This window comes from Mastigoproctus giganteus, chromosome 8 (genome assembly GCF_048544385.1).
Source record: "Mastigoproctus giganteus isolate SK-2022 chromosome 8, ASM4854438v1, whole genome shotgun sequence".
Taxonomy (NCBI): Eukaryota; Metazoa; Arthropoda; class Arachnida; order Uropygi; family Thelyphonidae; genus Mastigoproctus; species Mastigoproctus giganteus.
The window spans coordinates 106372859-106394640 of record NC_143582.1 but is presented as its reverse complement, the minus strand read 5'-3'; the positions used below and the strand labels follow the sequence as shown (position 1 = coordinate 106394640).

Below are 21782 nucleotides of genomic sequence, written 5' to 3'. Positions count from 1 at the left end.
AAGAACATGTCAAAGAATCAACGCAGTGATCACAAAACAGCATTCAAGTGCTATATTGAAGATGGAACAGCTGTTAATAATATGGATGGAAAATCAGATTCAGAAGCGAGTACCCCCGAGTCTAATGACCATTCAAGCAAAAGCAACAAGTATTTATAAAGATATTAAGGATAAATACCACAAACCCCAACCCAAGTTCGTGACAAGCAATGGGTGGTTTAATAGGTTCAAGCATCGCACTGGTTTCCACAATATTAAAGTATGAAGTGAAGTCGCCAGTGCTGATTCTGCAGCTGCAAAGAAATTTTGTGATGTGTTGGAAAAAATTATTGATGAAGGTAGCTATTCAACGAAGTAAATGTTGATGAGACTGCTCTGTATTGGAAAAAAAATGCCGGATCAAACGTACATTGCCAAAGAGGAAAATACAATGCCAGGTTTCAAGGCATCAAAAGATGGGGCCATGCTCTTGCTTGGGGCTAATGCAGATTAAAACCACTGCTTGTGTACTATTCTGGAAATCCTCGTGCATTTAAGGGCATCAATAAAGCCAGAGAGCATGGATAACAATATCTCTCTTTGAGGATTGGTTTAAATGCTGCTTCATTCCCAGGTCGAAAAATATTGTAAAGACGACAACATTCCTTTCAAGATTTTGCTTCTATTAGATAATGCTCCTGGACATCTTACGCATCTATATGATTTCAATTCGAATGTGAGAGTCATATTTCTATGGCCAAACACAACTTTACTCATCCCACCTATGGATCATGGTGTTATTTCGAATTTAAAAGCATGCTATTTATGCACAACATTTGCTCAGGCATTGTCTGCAGTAGACGGTGAGAAAAATTTTAAGTTAAGAAACTTTTGGAAATCTTACAATATTTACCACGCCATTGTAATCATTAATAAGGCCTGGGCAGAAATTGCTAAAAGTTGTTTAAATGGCACATGGAAGAAAATATGCCCACAACACGTAAAAGGCTTTGAAAGAGACGAATCATATGAAGAGGTTACAGATAAGATTGTAAAGGTTGCAGAGTTACTTCAGTTGGAGGTTGATGCCAAAGACATGGAGGAGTTAATAGAGGAAGAGAAAGAATTATCTAACGAAGAATTTATTGACTTGCAAGCAGCGATAGTGAAAGAAGAAAATGCTAAGGAAGCTCAAGATGAACGAAAATGAAAAGCTGAGATGCTTCATCATCTGAGAGATGGCAATGGCATTTCGTGAAATTGCATCGGCAATGGTGAGGTTTCAAAAGATGGATCCTGACAGCGAATGATTCTTAAAAGTTAACAGAGGAGTGATGTGCTTGCTTGCTACAAATAAATCTATCAAAAAAAGAAAAAAGCCACCATCCCCTTCTAAATCTTCACAGCCCTCAACCTCTGCAGTGGCATACTTACGAGCCAAAGACGTTTGTTCTGGAAATGATGCTCGAGAGGTAAAACTTACTGACGTTATGCCTGTCTCCTCTTTATTTTGCAATTTTATAATTTTGAATTTTTTTTAAAATTGCATGCTTTTGTAATTTTTTTCTGCGCATGAGATAAAAAATTGAATAAATACAATAAATAATTCTATTTAAATGTTTGTTGAACATTTCTTTTTTGATTCAATCAATTCAGCGAGCACAGTTGCCAGTGCTGCACAAGCATGGGGAAATTCCGAATTATGTAGTGTTCTGTGGAATGCAACCCTTATGTAAGTTGGAGAGTTCCTGTATATGATATCAAAATTACTTTTTATATCCAGTTGCTTGGTCAACTGGATATAACCTACTGCACTGATTAATCAATACGACCCTTTAACAAATCTATGCTGTGAGTGCAGTATAATTGCATTCATGCCCAAATGGTCCTGCTTTATTTCTTTCAATAGTACCTCCATTATTTTTCTGGAACAGATGTTAAGTTAACAGGTCTGTAATTACTCATACTACCTATTGATCCCATTTTATGAACTGAGAATACATTTATACATTTCCAGTCTGTAGGGAGGACCTCCCCTGAATCCAAGGATGCTCACATAATTATGGCTAAGGGAATGGTTACCTCCTTTGCTGCCTCCCTCAATATAACTGGATTGATTCTATCCATTCTAGGTGCCTTTTTTATGTTCAGCTTCAAAAATTTCTCTTCCACTTTGTTTTCAGTTATCACAAAGTTATTTAGAGCACCATTAGAGTTTGATAAATTTCTGGCTTCCCTACCCCTAAAAAATTTTTCATGTTTGTTTTATTTTATTTTTTTTTTTTTTTTAGGAGCATTAGCAACTAAGGCCATATTGCTCCGGGATATGCGGTGGTCATTCCCTGACCTTTCCGCATCCTCCGTATTTGGTGGTGCCGGGCTCGAACCCCGGTCTAATCAAGAAGCGTGTGCTATGCACTGCTGCTCCTTCCCACCTGGCTATGGAGGCGCCTACGTTTTTCATGTGTGAATATAAATACAAAATACCTATTCAATTTGTCATCATCCTGAGCAGGGTAATCAAGAGTTAACCCATTGACATCAAGTGGCCCAATGTGATTTAACCCCTTCCTTCTACCGTTAATATAAGCAAAGAAGTCGTTGCTGCTTTTCTTTGCATTCTTTGTCAAAGAGTTCTCATAATATGCTTTAGCTTGCCTAACCTTCTTTGTGACTTGATCACAGACTAATTTATATATTCCATAGGTTTTTGAATCTCCTGATAATTTATATGAATCCTATTCATTTTTCTTCTCTGCCATGTGCCTCACCAATTCATCTGACTTCCATTCAAACAGATTTTTTTTTTTTTTTTTTGTGGTATGAAAAGGCTAGTAGCTTCTATGATTACTTCCTAAATGCTTCTGATGTAGAATTTCCTGTTGGTAATATCATCAGTTGGTCCCATTGCATATAATTTAAAAACTGGCTAAGACCACTGTATTTACCCTTACAAAAGCAAAAGCCTTCCCTTTACTCTTGCCAGTAGTTGTGTTTTTAATTAAATTACACATTAGTACACTGTAATCACTGCCACCCAGTGGGTCTTTTAACTTTATATAGTTCTTCAGTGAAATATCTGGCATCTTTGATTAAAGATCTATGTTCAGATTTTAAAGTGCTCATGTAACATTTAAACGGAGTATGCATAATGGTCAGAAGAAAACCATATGAATAGATTTTTCACACATATGAAGATAACTTATACAGAACTTGCTTGAACTGTTTAGAATTGCTTAAACAATAAGCAATTCTAATTAATGATTTGGAGGTTCATTTCCATTAGGAGTTTGTCAGTTTGCCTTTTAAAATCATGAACTGGATTTGGACACGAATCACTGTTTGAAAGTGCTCATATGGCTTTATTCACAGTACTAACATTTTTCTTGAAACAGATTTATAGCTATTCAACTAGACTAATGTGTAAAGCAAAACCTTCTGCGTGGATTAATGGGAACCATTTCAAAAGGAGTTTCCCCTTTGCATTTCTTTCCAGATTGTAATATACGAGGAATGCTTAAAAAGTTTGAGGACTGAATATGAAGGGTTTGTTTGAGGAGCCTGACAACATGTGATTTTTAAATACAGTTCCCTTTTGTGGTCAATATTCTTTTGCCACTGATTCTACAATGCAATGATTACAGCTGTGAAGAAAATTTTCTCTTGGTCCCCCCAGGAATGAATCCACTACAGAAATGATGTTCCTGTCAGTGGGAAAATGGTTGCCAGCCAGGCATTTTTTTTTCAGATTAGGAAATAGGTGAAAGTCCAATGGTATTAGATCTGGTGATTTGAAGCCACAGTCATGCCATGTATTCATGGCAATGTCAGACTTGTGAGAAGGAGCATTGTACTGGTGGAACAAGACTCCTTTGTTGAGTTTTCCTGGTATTTATCCTTGACGTTTTCATGCAAACACTTCGCAAGGTCTATGGAATTACCTTTCTAAAGGTAATTCCATAGCATGAAGGAATTACCTTTAGAAAGGTTAGATGGATAGTTGCTATGGAATTACCTTTCTAAAGGTAATTCCATAGCAACTATCCATCAGCATCAAAAAGCAGGATGCCATCAGCTTGCCAGCAGAAGGAATGAAGAAGGAAGGAGCTATGTTTTGGGACCCCCACAGTCTGGACTGAGCCTTCGTCTCCGGCTGAAAGTGATGGCCTGACATCTCATTCATGGTCACAAACCTTGCAAGGAAATTTGTTCGACTCATTTTAAAATAATCCAAACATTTATTTGACCTAACAATCCTTGTGTGTTTTGATCAGCTGTCAACAACTTTGGGACCCATTCTGCTGACACTGTTTCATAGCAGGAACCCTGTTATTATGTGACACACCTGTTGGGATGAGATGCCCAAAGATGCTGATATGGATGGTGCACACTATCAACAACTTCTAGAGTGATGGATTGCAGGTCTTCCAGGATCTCCCTACATCATTTAAATTCTGTTTCCCAGTTCTTAACCACTGAATAAGAATGGGCACAAACTCAATGTTGTAACCAAATCTTCATGAATTAGCTTTGCTGTTAGTCCCCTTTTCTCAAATATTGGATGATTGCATGGTGAAGATTTTGACCATCTTTCTCATAGGCATGCGCAGCCTAAAACAAGAAGGGGGCCAACAACATTTTGGGCCCCCTCATAAAAAATAAAATATTTTATTTTTAAATATATATTTTGTATATATATTAAAACTTTTATTTATTTAAAAATAAATTTATATAATAACTTATTTAAAAAACATAAACAGGTAGTTCTCGACTTTACGAGTTAATTCGTTCCTAGCACGCGCTCGTAAAGCGGGAATTTATTTCCCATAGACAAAGTTAAAAATAGGGGTTACGTTCTCAACAATGAAATTAGAAGTAATTAGTTTATGTTTAAACATGATTGATTTATCCAAAGAAATATAAACGTAGCCTGTAAAATCAAGCAAATTATAATAATAGAGAAATTACTTATGACTTACAAATGTCACCATCATCATCGACTAAATGCACACTCGTTGATCACTCATTATTGGCTTGGCACTCGTTGGTTTGTTGCACGAGTTGTCTTCTTCAGAAATGCTTCAAGAGGCATTTTATTTCCAAGATAATCTTCTCTTTTAATTATAAATTTCACGATTGCACGCATAAGCATTTTTTAACGACACACACAAATTGCAATTAACATGGTTTGCTTGGAGTAACAAGTTTGCGAAGCTTAAAAAAAACAAAGGAATGAAGAGAATATTCTGAAAATTACTTTTTTATACAATTGAAGATTTCAGTAAAGGAGAAACACATTTCACCATAATAACGTAAAAAACCACACAATTCCAGCTATCGGTATTTTCGCATAAAATCGAGTTTACTACACGTTTATAATTGCTTGCAGTAATAGAAAAGCCCAATAAACTGGAAAGTGCAAATTGTTTTTATCGTTTTATGGTTGTGACCTCCTGAAATGTAGCTTTAGAAAAATATCACCAAGGCCTTTAAAATTGATTCTTATAACGGAACATATGATATGCATTTAATGATTTGAATTGGTAACTAATACAATTTTCAAACCACGCTCACGTCCTTTTATACAGGGTGTTTCAGTTAAACGTTTCAGAACTTCTAAGAGGGGTAGGGTACATCCTGACAACTCGAAATCATATAGCAATGTGGGGTCGGAAATGCTTTCCTGAAGCGGTGTTGTACACAGAAGCACCATAAAAAGAAAAGAGACCGTAAGTGAGAAATCGTTTTAATAATACATGAAAAGAAGCAAAAGGTACATGGATTAAAGTAAGAGTTCGTAGTTTCTTCCACGGGCTACAACAATGCACGCCTCACATCTCCGACGCATGGACATCCGAACATTCTGGAATACTCCAGGCAGCGTGTCCAGACACAGCAACCGGAGGATTATGCACCTCGTATTGCTTTCGCACAGTGGTAACTTGGAAAATGTGCTACAAATCCCCTTTTTCCTGCTGAAGTGTTGTTTTCCGATGAGGCATCCTTCACAAGGGAAGGAATTTTCAACACGCATAACGACCATATCTGGGCGGTCGAGAACCCGCATGCAATATGACGTCGTGCAGCACAGATTCGATTTTCGGTCAATGTATGGGCCGGTATTATGGGAGGTCACCTCATCGGACCTTACCTGTTACCGTGTTGTCTAACCGGACCTACTACTTGATCTTTCTGCAGCAAGTATTGCCACAACTTTTGAGAGATGAACAGATTTCTGCATCGACGCAACAGACAATGTGGTTCCAACACGATGGAGCCCCTGCCCATTATAGCGGAGATGTTCGTAACTACCTGGATGTCACATTTGGTCAACAGTGGATCGGACGTGGTGGTCCCGTGCGTTGGCCTGCTCGGTCACCCGACCTATCATGTCTTGATTTTTATTTCTGGGGTCATATGAAATCGCTAGTTTATGACACCCCTGTTGACAATGCTGAGGAGCTGGTTGCAAGAATCGCAGTAGCTGCCGAAGAAATTCGCCTGGAGTATTCCAGAATGTTCGGATGTCCATGCGTCGGAGATGTGAGGCGTGCATTGTAGCCCGTGGAAGAAACTTCGAACACTTACATTAATCCATGTACCTTTTGCTTCTTTTCATGTATTATTAAAACAATTTCTCAATTACGGTCTCTTTTCTTTTCTTCTGTGTACAACACCGCTTCAGGAAAGCATTTCCGACCCCACATTGCTATATGATTTCGAGTTGTCAGGATGTACCCTACCCCTCTTAGAAGTTCTGAAACGTTTAACTGAAACACCCTGTATAGCCTTAAGGTCACACTCATGACCTTAAAAATGGTATTTTAGAGAGATAAATAGTTTATTTATACAGCAAAAATTTCAACTTCTGAGATCTTGAAACAAATTGCCAAAAAACAATGTGTTATTGGGTTCAATAACACTGTTTTTTATCCAATATTTTAACGATACAATGGTGTTTCTGGAACTGATTAATATCGTAAAGCAGGGTACATTGTATTGTATAGCTATGCACGTGGTTTGGAATGCAGTATTTATGAATGTTCTACATTCATTTTTTGCAATTAATGTTCATATTTTCGATTTTAATGATAGTTGGGAAAAAAAAACTCGTAAACCCGAGAACTCAAAGTGAGAACTGCCTGTACCTTAAAATACATTATAATAGTTGTTGATTTTTTTCTTGTCTTTTCTGAGCTCCGCTTTCTGGCTTATTCATTATTATAAACTCATTTGTGAACCTTACATTTCGCGATCACCAAAAAGACCTGCGAATTCTGTGAATGAATCACCAAAAAAAAATAGGAGATTAAGTGTAAAGTATGGATATATATGAAAATCGTTGTTTACTCATTTAGTGAAGGGAGGCACTGCAAACAGTACCAATATATTGCATATGTGCAAGAATATTTGCTGATGCTATCGAAACAGCATTAGGTGGGTCAGAAAACTGCTAGTGTGGTGGGGGATACACAGACTAAATGGTTAACAGTTGCTGCAGGCAGAGGCAAAAGTGATTCTTGTACTGCTTCTATTAGAATGGGCAGCAGACTGGAAAGCAAGATCTTGCTTTCCAGTCTGCTTTCCACCCAAGAAACCTGAGGAAAAGAGAAATCCAAAGAAGAAAAAATTAGTCAAGAACTGAAGGCGAAAAATGAAGAGCAAGATAAACACTGACAAGGAAAAAATTGAGTATACTGAGTTATGCAAAGCCATCAGAAAGAGACTCAGAGAGGTTGTTGTTGTTGTTGTTATTTAGCTTAACGACACAAGGGCTACTGAGGCCAAATTGTGTCTGTTCATAGTTTATTTAGTCGAAATATAGCACTGTTGGTGTTAAATTAAATACTCCTATATAGTCCAATACGTTTTAAAAATATTACAAGTTCATTTATGTTTGCTTCATTTCCCAGGATATGAGTTAAATCATGTGAGAGGTTCAACCTAGAGACTGACTGAAAAGTGTTTGACCGTATGGTTGAATATAGGGGACAATCGAAGAGGAAATGCCTAACAGTAAGTTGACTGTCACAGGATGAACACTGGGGTGGATCTTCTCCCAGTAGCAGGAACAGATGAGTATGATGAGTGTGTCCAATTCTGAGTCTTGCCAGTACTACTTCCTCTCGTCTGTTTTGTCGAAAGCCTGAGAGCCACAGCTTTGGTTCTTGCTTTATCTGGTAAAGTTTATTGTTGGTGTTACTTTTCCAGATCTGTGACCAATTGTCATAACTTGCTTTGCGAATAACAGGCTTATAATCAGTGTAAGGAACCTGAAGATGTTCTGGGCCAGCTGGATGAGGATTTTTAGCTGCAAGATCCGCACTTTCATTTCCCGGAATACCAGAATGGCCAGGGATCCAGCAAAAACTGATTGATTGATTAGACACACTGCAGGAAAATAGTTGAGAATGAATGTGTTTCAAGGTAGGATGAGAAGATGAAAAATTCTTCCTTATGGCAGAAACAGCACTGAGCGAGTCAGTGTAAATTATGACAGGTGAGATGGAAAGTTCAATAATTTTACTGAGTGCTAATTTGATGGCATATAATTCGGCTGTGAAGACGCTGCAGACTAATGGTAGTGAAGCTGTAACCGTTAGAGAAGGAAAAACTGCAGCTGCACCAACCGCAGTAGCTGTTTTGGATCCGTCAGTATAGACTTTACAGGCATGGGAGTTCAGAGTAGTGTGAGCTAAGTGCAACTGCCTGATATTAAAGGAAGGTACAGTATTCTTTCCCCATTCCAAAAAATGTGTATCGTGGGAGGAAGAAACGTATGTCCAAGGTGGAACAGGAGCAGTTGTGTTCTGAAAAATATCGCTTAAATTGATATTCCAACTCTGAGAAAGCTCTTTAATCCTTAGTGAAGCAGGTCTGTTTTCATTTGGCTTGCTGTCATATATCAAATCCCACCGAGTATTATAAAGATACTCCCAACTGGGGTGAGATGGAAGACTCTGGATCTTAGCAGCATAGTGGAGCAATAATGATTTCCTACGAAGATGTAATGGAGGATCGTGTGCTTCGATATAGAGACTCTGGATTGGAGAAGTCTTAAAAGCGCCCAACGCAGTCCTGAGAGCACTGTGCTGGACAATATTTAGACGTTGTAAAGTAGTGCTCCTGGCAGAGTCATACACCGGACAACAATAATCTAGCCGTGACCGGATTAAAGTTCTATAAAGGTGCAATAGTGTATACCGATCAGCGCCCCATGACATAGCCGAGACTGATCGCAGTATATTCAGATGCTTTAGACATGTATTTCTTAAATGAGAGATGTGAGCTTGAAAATTCAGCTTGCTATCTAATACACTCCAAGGAATTTAATGGTACTTACAAGCGGGATTGGAATATTGTTTATTTGTAATTCCGGATCGGGATGGAGAGTTCGTTTCTTGCAAAAGTGGGTGAGAGTGCATTTCTTTTCTGATAGTTTGTAGCCATTTCGTGAAGTCCACGATTGTATTTTGGTAATAGCAAGTTGGAGCTGCCGTTCGATGGTGTTCATACTTTGAGATCGACAAGAAATTGTAAGGTCATCTGCGTACATGTAAGTTTTAACAGTTTTTGGGATGTCTCGTGTTATGCTGCTAACTCGGATTGAAAATAGTGTTGGACTAAGTATCGATCCCTGCGGGACTCCTTCTTCCTGAATGTGAAATGCAGAGAGTACATTTTTATATCGGACCTGAAAAGAACGCAATTGCAGAAAATTTTGAATTATTTTCGGCAAATGGCCCCTAAGCCCCAAGTGGTAAAGGTCCATAATAATTCCATGACGCCATGTAGTGTCAAATGCCTTTTCAAGATCTAGGTTGACCATGACAAGATGTTGTTTCATGACAAAGGCATTGCGGATATGAGATTCGGCTTTGATAAGCACGTCCAGCGTTGATCTATTCTTCCGAAAGCCATACTGATGATCTGGAAGGAGATTTTGTGACTCCAGGATGTAAGTAAGCCTAGTGTGAACCATTCTTTCGAAAACTTTACCCAGGCAGCTCGTAAGAGATATTGGCCTATAGTTTTCAACACAGGAATGATCTTTTCCTGGTTTTGGTAAAGCAATAATGAAAGAATGACGCCAGGAGGAAGGATAGGCATTTTCGGAGAATATCCGATTATAAAAGATTAACATGGTACTCAAATCTTCTGGAATTAAATGTTTCAGCATAACATAATGAACTCCATCTGGGCCTGCAGCACTGTTTGAAGATCTGTTTAACGATTCTTGAAGTTCTATGAATGTAAAGGGTTGGTTGTACGGGAAAGAACGGTTCGTGAAAAAGTTGATTTTATATCGTTCTGCACTAGTTTTGATGTTCTGAAATGTGGACCCATAGGAGGCAGAAGCAGAGATTGTAGCAAATGATTCAGCAAGTGCATTAGCAACTTCTTCAGCTGTAGATAGGTCTTTCCCTTTCCAATGAAGTATTGGAGAGGGCATACGAGCGAATTTCCCATTTAGTGCCTGTATTTTTTTCCAAATGAGGCGTGTGTCGGTGTCTTTTGTGATTGTTGAGGCAAAAGCGATCCACGAGTCTCGTTTCGCTTTCCGTCTAATCTGCCTTGCTTTTGCTTTAAACCTTTTATAAGCAATGAGGTTATTAGTGGTGGGATTCTTACGGAAATTATTCCAAGCTCGGTTTTTTTCCTGTTTGGCAGTGAAGCAATCTGCATTCCACCAGTGATTTCGGTGATTGTGATATGTCTTGGATTTTGGAATGTAAGTATTTGCTGCAGTCAGAATCTGATTGGTGATGTAAGTATTTACATCATCAATAGGTTCTTTTTTAACGTAAGATCTGTCTAGAAGTATTTGAGCAGAATAGCCATCCCAGTTCGCCTTTTTAAACTTCCAAGAGGATCGTTTATCAGGATTTGGTGTTACTCCTGTTTGTAAGGAGCAAATGATCGGAAAGTGGTCACTGCTAAAAGGATCAGTTAATACAGACCATGTCATGATTGGAAAGATGGAAGGTGAGCAAACTGACAAGTCAATTTGAGAAGTAGATCCTGTAGGTAGGTGGATGTAGGTAGGAGATCCAGAGTTTAATAAATTTAGGTCATTATTATATATAAATTCCTCGATCAACTTGCCTCTTCTGTCCATTGTAGCTGATCCCCACAATGGATGGTGGCCATTAAAGTCACCGAAAAGACAAATTGGAGTTGGAAGTTGTGCGATGAGGTTGTCAAGTTCTGATTGGGCCAGTGATAGAGATGGTGGAATGTAAATCGAAACAATGGTAACTGAAATACCAACTGCAATCCGAGCTGCCACAGCTTCTAGGCTGGTTCTTAATTGGATCGGTCTGGACGGTATGTTAGTATTTACAAGAATGGCTACTCCTCCACGGGCAGGAGACTCTGGGCTTCTGTCTCGTCTATATATCATAAAATTTGAGAATTTCGGCGAAACTTGGGGTGACAAGAATGTTTCCTGTAGGCATATACCTATGGGGTTAAACTGAGAGATTAAATCTCTTATGTCATCCGAATGGCTGCTTAGTCCTCTACAATTCCACTGTATGATGTTAGGCATTATTTTGGTTTGGCTGAAGATGATTCATCTGACTGTTTTTCATGTGCAGGGCATTTTTTTCGGTCTTTTTTTGGGAATAATGGACGTCCAGTATCCATAGTGTCATTGGCATGGAGTTCTAGAATAGGGTCTTCATCATTTTGGTGTATATCCACTTCCATAGTGTTGGTTGGTGGATCAGTTTCCTTAGAGTCTTTATTGGGTTTCAATCTTTCTGCATCATTTGAGACTGTCACAGTATCAGTTGGGATACTAATTGGGGTGTTGGTGGCATGGCTGGTTTTTGTTTTAGAATTTTCTTTTCCAGTGGTTGATAAGGTTGTTTTAACCCAATTAGCTAGCGAGACGTTGGGCGGTATTGAGACATCTGTTTGAATTGCAGTTGTATGAAAACTGCGAGTTCGAGAGGCATATGATGGACTTGGCATGGTCAACATTATTTGTCTGCGTGCCTCAGGATATGTGACTTTATGTTCTACTTTGTATTTTTGGATTGTCCTACCTGTTTTCCACATCTCACATGATTTAGAAAAGGCAGGGTGATTGCCTTTGCAGTTGGGGCAAATGGGAATTGCGGCTGGACAATCTGCCTGTGTATGATCTTTTGCTCCACAAATAGGACAGATGGCGTCACCTCTGCATGCCTGCTGTGAATGGCCATATTTTTGGCATTTGAAACAGCGAAGAGGATTTGGGATGTATGGACGAATTCGACAATTTAAATATCCAGCTTTTACTGAGGAAGGCAAATCAGGAGTACTAAAAGTTAAAATGATGGAACGAGTTGGAATGAGATTTCCATCTTTTTTTGTCATAATTCTTTTAGCAGCGATTACCTTTTGATGGCTAAGTTCTTGGACTAATTCCTCCTCAGACACTGTAATTAAGTCCCATTCTGTGATGACTCCTTTAGATGAATTTAAGGTATTGTGAGGAGTGACAGACACTGGTAATCCACCAAATGTAGTTGTTTTTAATAGCCACTCAGAATGTTTGGATGTGGCTGTTTCAACCAGGAGATCTCCTGATTGTAGTCGCTTCACCATTTTTGGTGATCCTGCAATAGATTCTAGATGTCTTTGAATCATAAATGGTGATAACTTGCCCACGGGCTGCGTGGACAGAGAGTGTATCACAAGAAAATTAGGGATGTCTGGACGCTGTGCTTCAGTTCGAAGCCTTTTTGGTTGATTAATATCATGAGAGGATTCATGTCTTGAGCTTGAAGGCTCTAAGGGTGGAAAATTGTTTGAATCCATGATAGCTCCTTTTGGCCCTGGGGGTTTATCTTTACCGCCCAGGGAGGAAGAGACATAACACAAAAACTGGCAAGGCTCTTCACAAACTGCATTAGAAAAGATGTGACGCCTAAGCAGGAGCAGTGCCACGAGGTGACCAAGCGGCTGAGTTAGTAAGTTAGTACTAATAGAAAAAAACAGAAAGGTGGTTTCCCTTTCTGGGCTTCTGCCTACTTCTTGTAGTGCGAGAGAGCTACTATGCAATAGAAATCAAGAAAACGGTTTTTCAAACTAAAATAGAAACTGTTCGCTCAAATGTTCTCTGTAGAAAAACGCTTTGGAAAACGCACTAGAATCGCTTGGCCACGGAACGCTTGGCACCCGGGGCCGCATAATTCAAATAGCAGAAGACTACTATAGAGAATTATACAAGGAGCGAGGGAATGATGCCAGCAGTGGGGGAAGATGGATTGCACAGTAGCAACACATACGACATACCCGATATTCTTCCTGATGAGGTAGAACATGCATTGAAGAAAACGAAGAATCAGAAAGCCTCAGGGGAAGATGAAGTTACCATAGAGTTGTTAAAATTGGGAGGAAGAGACATAACACAAAAACTGGCAAGGCTCTTCACAAACTGCATTAGAAAAGATGTGACGCCTAAGCAGTGGAATAATGCAATCATAGTTTTGCTGCATAAGAAAGGAGATAAAACAGAAATTGGAAATTATAGACCACTTAGCTTGTTATCGCACATCTACAAGTTGTTCACAAGGGTTGTTACTAACAGATTAGAAAGAATACTTGATGAGAATCAACCGAAAGAGCAAGCTGGATTTAGGACAGGATTCTCAACTATGGATCACCTTCACGTAATATCACAACTAATGGAGAAAGCAAATGAATATAAAACACCATTATGCCTGGCATTTGTGGATTATGAAAAGGCACTTGACTCCATACAGAATAAGGCAATGTTTCGGGCACTGGAAAGACAAAAAATAGATACCCCACATATTACGATTTTGAAGAAATGCCTGGCATTTGTGGATTATGAAAAGGCATTTGACTCCATAGAGAATAAGGCAATGTTTTGGGCACTGGATAGACAAGGAATGGATACCCCCACATATTATGATTTTGAAGAAAATATATGAGAGTGCTATCTCCTTTATTAGACTAGACAAAGACAGTAGCAAATTTAAAATCGAGAAAGGAGTTCGACAAGGAGACACAATATCTCCGAAGCTGTTTACTGCTGCCCTTGAGGAAGCTTTCAGAAGACTAGACTGGTCTCAGAAAGAAGTCAATGTGAACGGAGAGTACCTAAACCATTTACAATTTGCAGATGACATTGTGGTCATAAGCCACGATCCCAAAGAATTAGAGGAAAATTTTAATCAGTTATGCACAGTTAGTAAGGATTTTGGACTAAAGATGAATATGGCTAAAACAAAAGTAATGATGAACAAGTATGCCACAGAAAGGGAAATAATGATTGAAGGAGCAGTAATTGAAAAGGTGGAGTCATATACTTATCTGGGACGTAAAATGCTTCTAGCAATGTGCAGGGCATGTAGGACTGTGTCTACTCCTGCTTTGCAGGTCCTTAACGGCTGTCTGCCCCTCAATCTCTTTCTTATGTATCGAGGCCTGTGCTTCTACATTAGGCACGCTGTCCCTGTCACCTTTCTTGGCATCACCATCGATGTCACTGTGGATCCCAAGGCAGAGAAAAGACGCTGTTGGAATATTTTGATGCAGAGCTGGCAAGACAGATGGTCTGCTACCTCTAAGGGTCTTGTTACTTTAAAGTTCATCCCTAATGTCACCTTTGCCACATTAGAGTCCACTCAGAAATGGTTTCATCCTGGTCTGTACACTCTGTACTTACTCTCTGGTCATGGCTTCCTTAATGCGAAACTTGCAACTTTCAACCTTGCTGAATCACCTGTCTGTTCTTGTGGTGACCCAGAAGACTGGGAACATATTTTATACCACTGCCATCAATACCAAGATCTTCGACAGAACCTTCCTCTCTCCACCAATATCACTGTCCCCGGAAATTAGCTGGACTTCCTGAGCAACACAGAAAACTTCCAGTCCCTGCAAGAATTTGCTCGTCATGCTTTTGATCGCCGGAGACGTCTTCACACTCAACTACGGAATACCTCCTAGCCTTCCTAGTGGAGACCCCTGCTGGCACTGGTTTTTGGCCAGTGCGGGATCGGATATATATATATTTTTTTTTTCTCTTAATTTTATTTTATTATTACTTTTTTTTTTCTTTTTTTTTTTTTTCTCTTTTTTTTTTTTTTTTTCACTTTTGCTGGTTCGCTGGGTTTGGGCTGCCCGATGGACAGGATTTTATTATTTAATTTTTATTATTTTCTTAGATAGGTATATATATACATATATATATATATTTTTTTTTTTCTTATTATTATTTTATTTTTTTTATTATTTTATTTTATTTTTTTTATTTATTTATTTATTTCTATATATATATATATTTTTTTTTTTTCTTATTATTATTTTCTTTTTTTTATTATTTTATTTTATTTTATTATTTTTTATTTATTTCTATATATATATATATATATATATATTTTTTTTTTTTTGCTCTGATATTAGGGCAGTAAGAGCTGGTAAACCAGGTAGGTCGCGATACATGCGTAGTTGTGGCCTACCTCCCCGTGGTGTAGACGGACACTGGGCAGGCTTTCCAGGTGATCGCCTGCCTGGTGACAAAACGGCCAGAAACAACTAAACAACACAACAACACACACACACACACACACTGCACGAACATAACGTTACACACATTTCTGGCTTTTACAGTGCTTTCTGTAATCATCACAGTGTACGAAGGCGGAGATGAATTGACGTTCAGGTGCCGTCCTACATAAGATACCATACATGTCTACATGTCATGTCTACTTATCTGGGACAAGTTATTAGCTGTAATAATGATAAATGGCTGGAAGTCAAAAGAAGAATAAATTTTGGATGGATAGCATTCAGGAAATATAGTCACATACTGAAGAGCAATATCCCAGTTTGTCTGAAACGTAAAATAATGAACCAATGTATACTCCTCACCATGACTTATGGAAGTGAAACTTGGGCACTCACCAAAAGAATGGAAGAGAAGCTGAGAACTACACAGTGAAGAATGGAACGAATTAAATTGGGAATCAGACTGTTAGATAAGAAGAGAAACACATGGATTAGGCAGCAAACTCAAGTAAAGGATATTCTTATTAAAGCTAAAGAACTAAAATGGTCTTGGGCAGGACACCTAGCTCGAAGACATGATGACAGATGGACTAAGAAAATAACAGAATGGTACCCAAGAGGAGCTAGAAGAAAACCTGGAAGACAAAGGCGGAGATAGATAGATGAAATTCATGAGTTTGTGGGTAGTAAATGGATGGCCAGTGCTGAAAACAGAAAGAACTGGAAAGTTGCTGGAGAGGCCTTCATCCTGCAGTGGATTGAAAATGGCTGATGATGATGATGATTTAGAATTGGTTGATGGTAGCATCATCAATTGGTTCCACTACACTGAATTTAAAAACCGTCTTAGATCATTGTAGTAAATTTATGAAAGCAGAAACCCCTCCCTATACCCCTGATGGTAGTTACATCTTTAAGTAAATCTAAATCCCACATCAACACAGTGTGATCACTGCCACCTAGTGGTTCTTTTATCTGCAGATTCTTAATGCACGAATAATCACTGCTGATAATCAGATCAAGAGCACTGTTTCCACTTTATGCTGCTGTAGAAAACAATCATCCATTAAAACCACAAAATTCTTGCTGGTGTGCAAGTGACCAGCCCACAAATTCCATTCAATTTCTGGAAAGTTAAAATGTCCCATTATAAGACATTCTGATATCCTTGATACCCAGTTTTTAAGCGTAGCCTATACTACAACAAGGGCATTACCATTAATAAGTAGCACACCGTTTTCTAAAGAAATGTCACATTCTTTCTGGTTGGTCAGAAAAAGTTCAATATAAGCCACTATAGTATCGTTTGTTTGTTTGTTATTTGGTTTTTTAGGAGCATTAGCAACTAAGGCCATATTGCTCCGGGATATGCAGTGGTCATTTCCTGACCTTTCCGCATCCTCTGTATTTGGTGGTGACGGGCTCGAACCCCGATCTAATCAAGAACCGTGTGCTATGCACTGCTGCTCCTTCCCACCTGGCTACGGAGGCGCCACACTATAGTATCGACTTCGAATGTTGGCTGAGAGGAAGCAGCTCTCAATTTTATGATTGGCTTTGAATCACTAAATATGACTGCTTGGAATCACTTTGATTACTGCTATTTGTAGCAATTAAAATTAGCATATTTTGTAAAGCCATCACTATCTCTTTCTTTCCCTCTCTGTTCAATTCCATTAACATGGCTACAGTTTTTGTTCTCCCACATCCATATATTTTTTTTCTTTATTTCACTCTCAGACTACAAAATTTTAAATAATGCAACTAAATGATCAGCATATCTGAAGAATAGCATGTGACAATTAAACCATATTATGTTATAAGTAAGCTGACCATAATTCCTTGAGACAAAAACGGGACGGGGAGAAGAAATGTTGTTCGGATAGAGCAGAAAAAATATTCAACAAAATGTATTTAGGTTGATGTGGAGGGGGATTGCATATCAAGTTCACTCCAAGAATATTTTTCAGATGAACATATTTTGCGTAACAAATTTTGGTCTTTTAAGATCTTGTAGTAAAACTTATCACACTCCATATCCATATTATAATTTTGCTTTATAATTAATATGGCTTTCAAGGTTTCAACACTTAATCTGGATTTCTCCTTCGACCACGTGCTATTCATTATGGAAAATATTCTCTCCATGGAAGCTGTACTTCCAGGTAAGAAAAGAACAAATTCCACAACATTACTAAAATCCTGGAAATTTAGACATTTTTCACGCATTTTAGAAAATATTTGAATCCATCTATCAGATACAGAAATGATTTCTTTATTCCATGTATCCAACTAACTGACAACTATTGCTTTTATAAATGCCCACTGATCAAATATGCGAGTTTCGTCTCCTCTTGTTCATGCAATAAGCTCCTCGTTGAATCTGTCCCATATTTCTTTCCACTCAGATACCTTTCTCAGTTGTTGTTTGATATATTTGGTTTTTAGAAGCATTAGCAACTAAGGCCATATTGCTCCGGGGATATGCAGTCGTCATTCCCTGACCTTTCCGCATCCTCCATATTTGGTGGTCAAGGGTTCGAACCCTGGTCTAATCAAGAAACTTGTGCTACGCACTGCTGCTCCTGCCCACCTGGCTACGGAGGCGCCCCTTTCTCAGTAATACCCATTTAAATTTATCAGTATTTCCCAAGCTGCATTTCTACTTGTTTACATATTCTAAGCTCATTTCATAATAAAAGTTCTTAACTACATCAAAAAACTTGACCTCACTAATTTCACCTCCGTCTATTAACATATTTAGTATATTTTTAACATCTGTTGTTATAAAACGTTTTTTTTTTTTTTTTTTTTCTGGCTTCTAATATGTTTGTAAGATTTTCAATATTCATAACTACTTCTATAGCTGAAATATTATCTTTTTCAATAAAACTAATATATGTTTGGAATGTTGAAACTTGATCTCTTGTGAATAACAACCATAATTTCAAACAGGGATCTTCAAATAATTTTTTCAACATAACAGGACTCTTGAGAAAGAAAATATGAACGAAGTCCATCAAACTTGCTTAAAATTCTGTCAATTGATGGGCCTATGGACAAAAATGTTGTATTTCAATGTTCCAATTATTTTGCATAATTATCTCCTGCAAATTCACAAAAGTTTTTAAGTTCTTCGACTCTGACTGTGTATTTGTATATTTTAACTGCAAAATAATCAGTATTGATTGGTAGACAGTCGACAGCACACTGGAGACAATTGTGAATAATATGTGCACCACAACCAGTAATCTATCGCTGAAACTCATTTTCAATTTTTCTCGATACATTATTTTTACCAACTCTTTTACAACTTCCAAAATTTGTGTTGGTATTATTGGCACACAGAGTAATGAATTTGTTTTGTAAGGAGAATTTATCATTTATTTTCTTCAATATAATACTTTGTAGTTTGGATGTTTCACCAGGTAAAGAAGTAAAAATCTATAATTTTAACTTTAACACCACAGTTTGGCAAAAAGGACCTCACAAGAATTGGAAACGTTTGATTCTTTTTTGTTTGACACGTCTAAAACTTAAGTTTTTGGTTTCATTCAAATCCATTATTACTTTATCCAGCATATATGGTGATAAAACAATTACTGCTTCTGATTTTGTACGTGCAGAAGAAAATTCTGGTTGATAAATCTTTTTTATCAATTTTTACAAGCAGTCATTTGTATGAAAACTCTTCACATGCCACAATTTTATCACTTTCTCCATCATCACGTTTTATGATGAACAAGTTGATGCTTTCAACCGAATTCAAAGTTTTCTCAGCATCCTTATGTTTCTGGCTACGTAGGTATTGGTTAATGTCACTCCTACCTCCATAAGCAACAGAAAAATGAAAATATTGTTGACAAACCACTTTTGTTTTATCACTATACCAATTGTCCAGTTTAATAAATTTAAATTCTTTTAGAAGGTCTTCACTAAATACACAATTTCTCTTTTTTGACATTTTAAATTTTGAGGCTTAAAACTTTTAAAATTATAAAATAAAAACTTTCAAGTGGGTGCATGCGATAACTGACAAGCACACAGAACATATGCCGACTACAGACTACTGATCGACTACAGACATGCAGCATGCTGTTGTACTGATGTTAAAGGCCATGACAAAAATTCTCGGTCTATTTCAGTCATAGTGGTAACCACCAGCAGATGAAATGCTCGGCATTCGATCGACACGCCTCTACCTGTGGTACACAAATGAGTACTGCCCGCAATAGATGCCATCCTACAATATAATCACGATTACAAGTTATGGTGTGCCAATATTTAAGCGTTTCTTCAAGTTTTTTTTTAAAAACAGGGCAAAAATGATATTTTTACTAAAACAACAGGATGGCTCGCGCAGAGCAAAAAAACGGGACTGTCCTGTTGAAAATGGGACATATGGCCAGCCTAATTATAAGTATCATATAAATTATCAACTAAGCATTCGGCATCTAAGGCAAATTAAGGCCATATTTATTTTCATATTTCTTTCTATGCATTCCCATTGTTTGGATACTTACTTATTTATAAATGTCTGATTATATAATCAGATTTATATAGAATTTATATAGAATATAAAGTATTTATAAAGAATATATAGAATATTCAGAATTTAGTGGTTACACATAGTTTTTTCTTTTTTTTTTATTTTGGAAAAAAGACAGAAAAAAAATTATTACAACGAATCACATAAAGGCATCCTTTATTAAAAGGTCCTTGCACTTCAAAATGTCAAATATAAAATTGTGGGATTATTGCTATTTATTACAATAACGCCCAACAGGATAGGATAAAAAAAAAAAAAAAAAAAAAGGTCTCCAACATAAATCTGGGGACATTGCAATACCCACAACACTACAGATATCCTTGAAATTCAGTTGTATACCACATACACACTTAATGCATTACTTACCATTCCTTCCATACCATGAGGCAGGAGCATAACAAGTCCACTCTGTCTTACCCACTTGGCTTGTCCACTGCTGATAAACTGGTCTATAATGCACTGTGCTGTATTCATGAAGTCACCAAATTGCGCTTCCCACAACACAAGCGCATTAGGGTTGGTCATTGAGAATCCCAATTCAAAGCCTAAAACACAGTAATGGATTAAGTTTCTGTAATAAAATTCATTCATAATTCTTTTATATAAAATGACAAAGCTAAATAAAGAGAATTACTGTAAGAGCCCCAGTTGACCAAACAAAAGGTTTCAAAATCAGCAATTACATCCATATAAGAATGCATGTTCCATCAAAAATTTTGGTGAAATTGACTTTTCCAGATTATTTAAACCACAAATATTCACAATCATTTGGCATATGCATTAGCTATGCTATCCAAACAAAATTCATAACTGACATACTCAGAAACCCTTCTAAGTATGTCAGTTATGAATGTGGCATTTGTGTCAGATTATAAAAAAAAACATACAAATACTTTGCCCAATAAAGGTGATTAGTAATGAGTTAGTTAGTGATGAGTCTGAGGGCAATACATATGAGTGGGACCTCAATCTGTTCCACTATATTAAATAATAATAAAAAAAGTAAATAAAAGTGAAATGTGTATGGATATACTGTATTTTGTAGTGTATAAGAACCACTTCTTATTTTTAAAAAAATTGTCACAAAATCAAGGTGCATCTTATACAAAAGGCTGATACCTTGCAAAGACAGCTGGCTAGCCCTGCAAGATTCGTAGAAATACAATTATGTAGTCTTCGTTAGACATGCAGTTTGGCAAGCTTTGGTTTTTTGTTTTTTTTATGGCACAAAAAAAAAAAAAAAACCACTATGGTTACAATGTGCCATGTCACAATTAAAATTTGAACAGGTTGAGATTTTTGTAACCTTTAAAAAGGCTACCTAGTCGAAAGGCTCTATATCTACATAAATAAAAACAATCAGTATAGCAGTAAAACAAGTTGTCTATATTATATAAGTGTACAAGGTTCAGTCAGACAGTTAGAAGCATTAAAACGTGCATTTCTAAAATTGATACACTCAGTTAAAATGTGGTTAACGGATAAAACAGTGTCACACTACTCACACACAGGGAGTTATTGGCCTTCAGTAGAGAAGAATGTGTCAGATGACTATGCCCTATGCAGAGCTGAGCAAAAAAATTCCCTTATTAAGAACCCTGCACAGACCAGACTGCTATGGTTTGAATTCAAGCTTAATCTGATAGTTTGTTATCTGACAATGTCGTTTGTTATCTGACAACTTCATCCAGCTCTTAAAGAAGTTGCATACTGGCATTTGAGC

At 37.5% G+C, this 21782-nt stretch overlaps 1 protein-coding gene across 3 annotated transcripts in view; it reads right to left on the bottom strand.

Annotated features, from left to right (window-relative positions):
* Positions 1-21782, bottom strand: part of LOC150081753 (2-oxoglutarate dehydrogenase complex component E1-like) — a 1213922-nt gene that overhangs the window by 342437 nt on the left and 849703 nt on the right. For all 3 annotated transcript variants that reach the window (XM_090378853.1, XM_090378854.1, XM_090378852.1), the window contains exon 16: positions 20426-20604. In XM_090378853.1, the coding sequence (XP_090234979.1) occupies positions 20426-20604 (179 nt within the window). The remainder of the gene's footprint in view (positions 1-20425; positions 20605-21782) is intronic.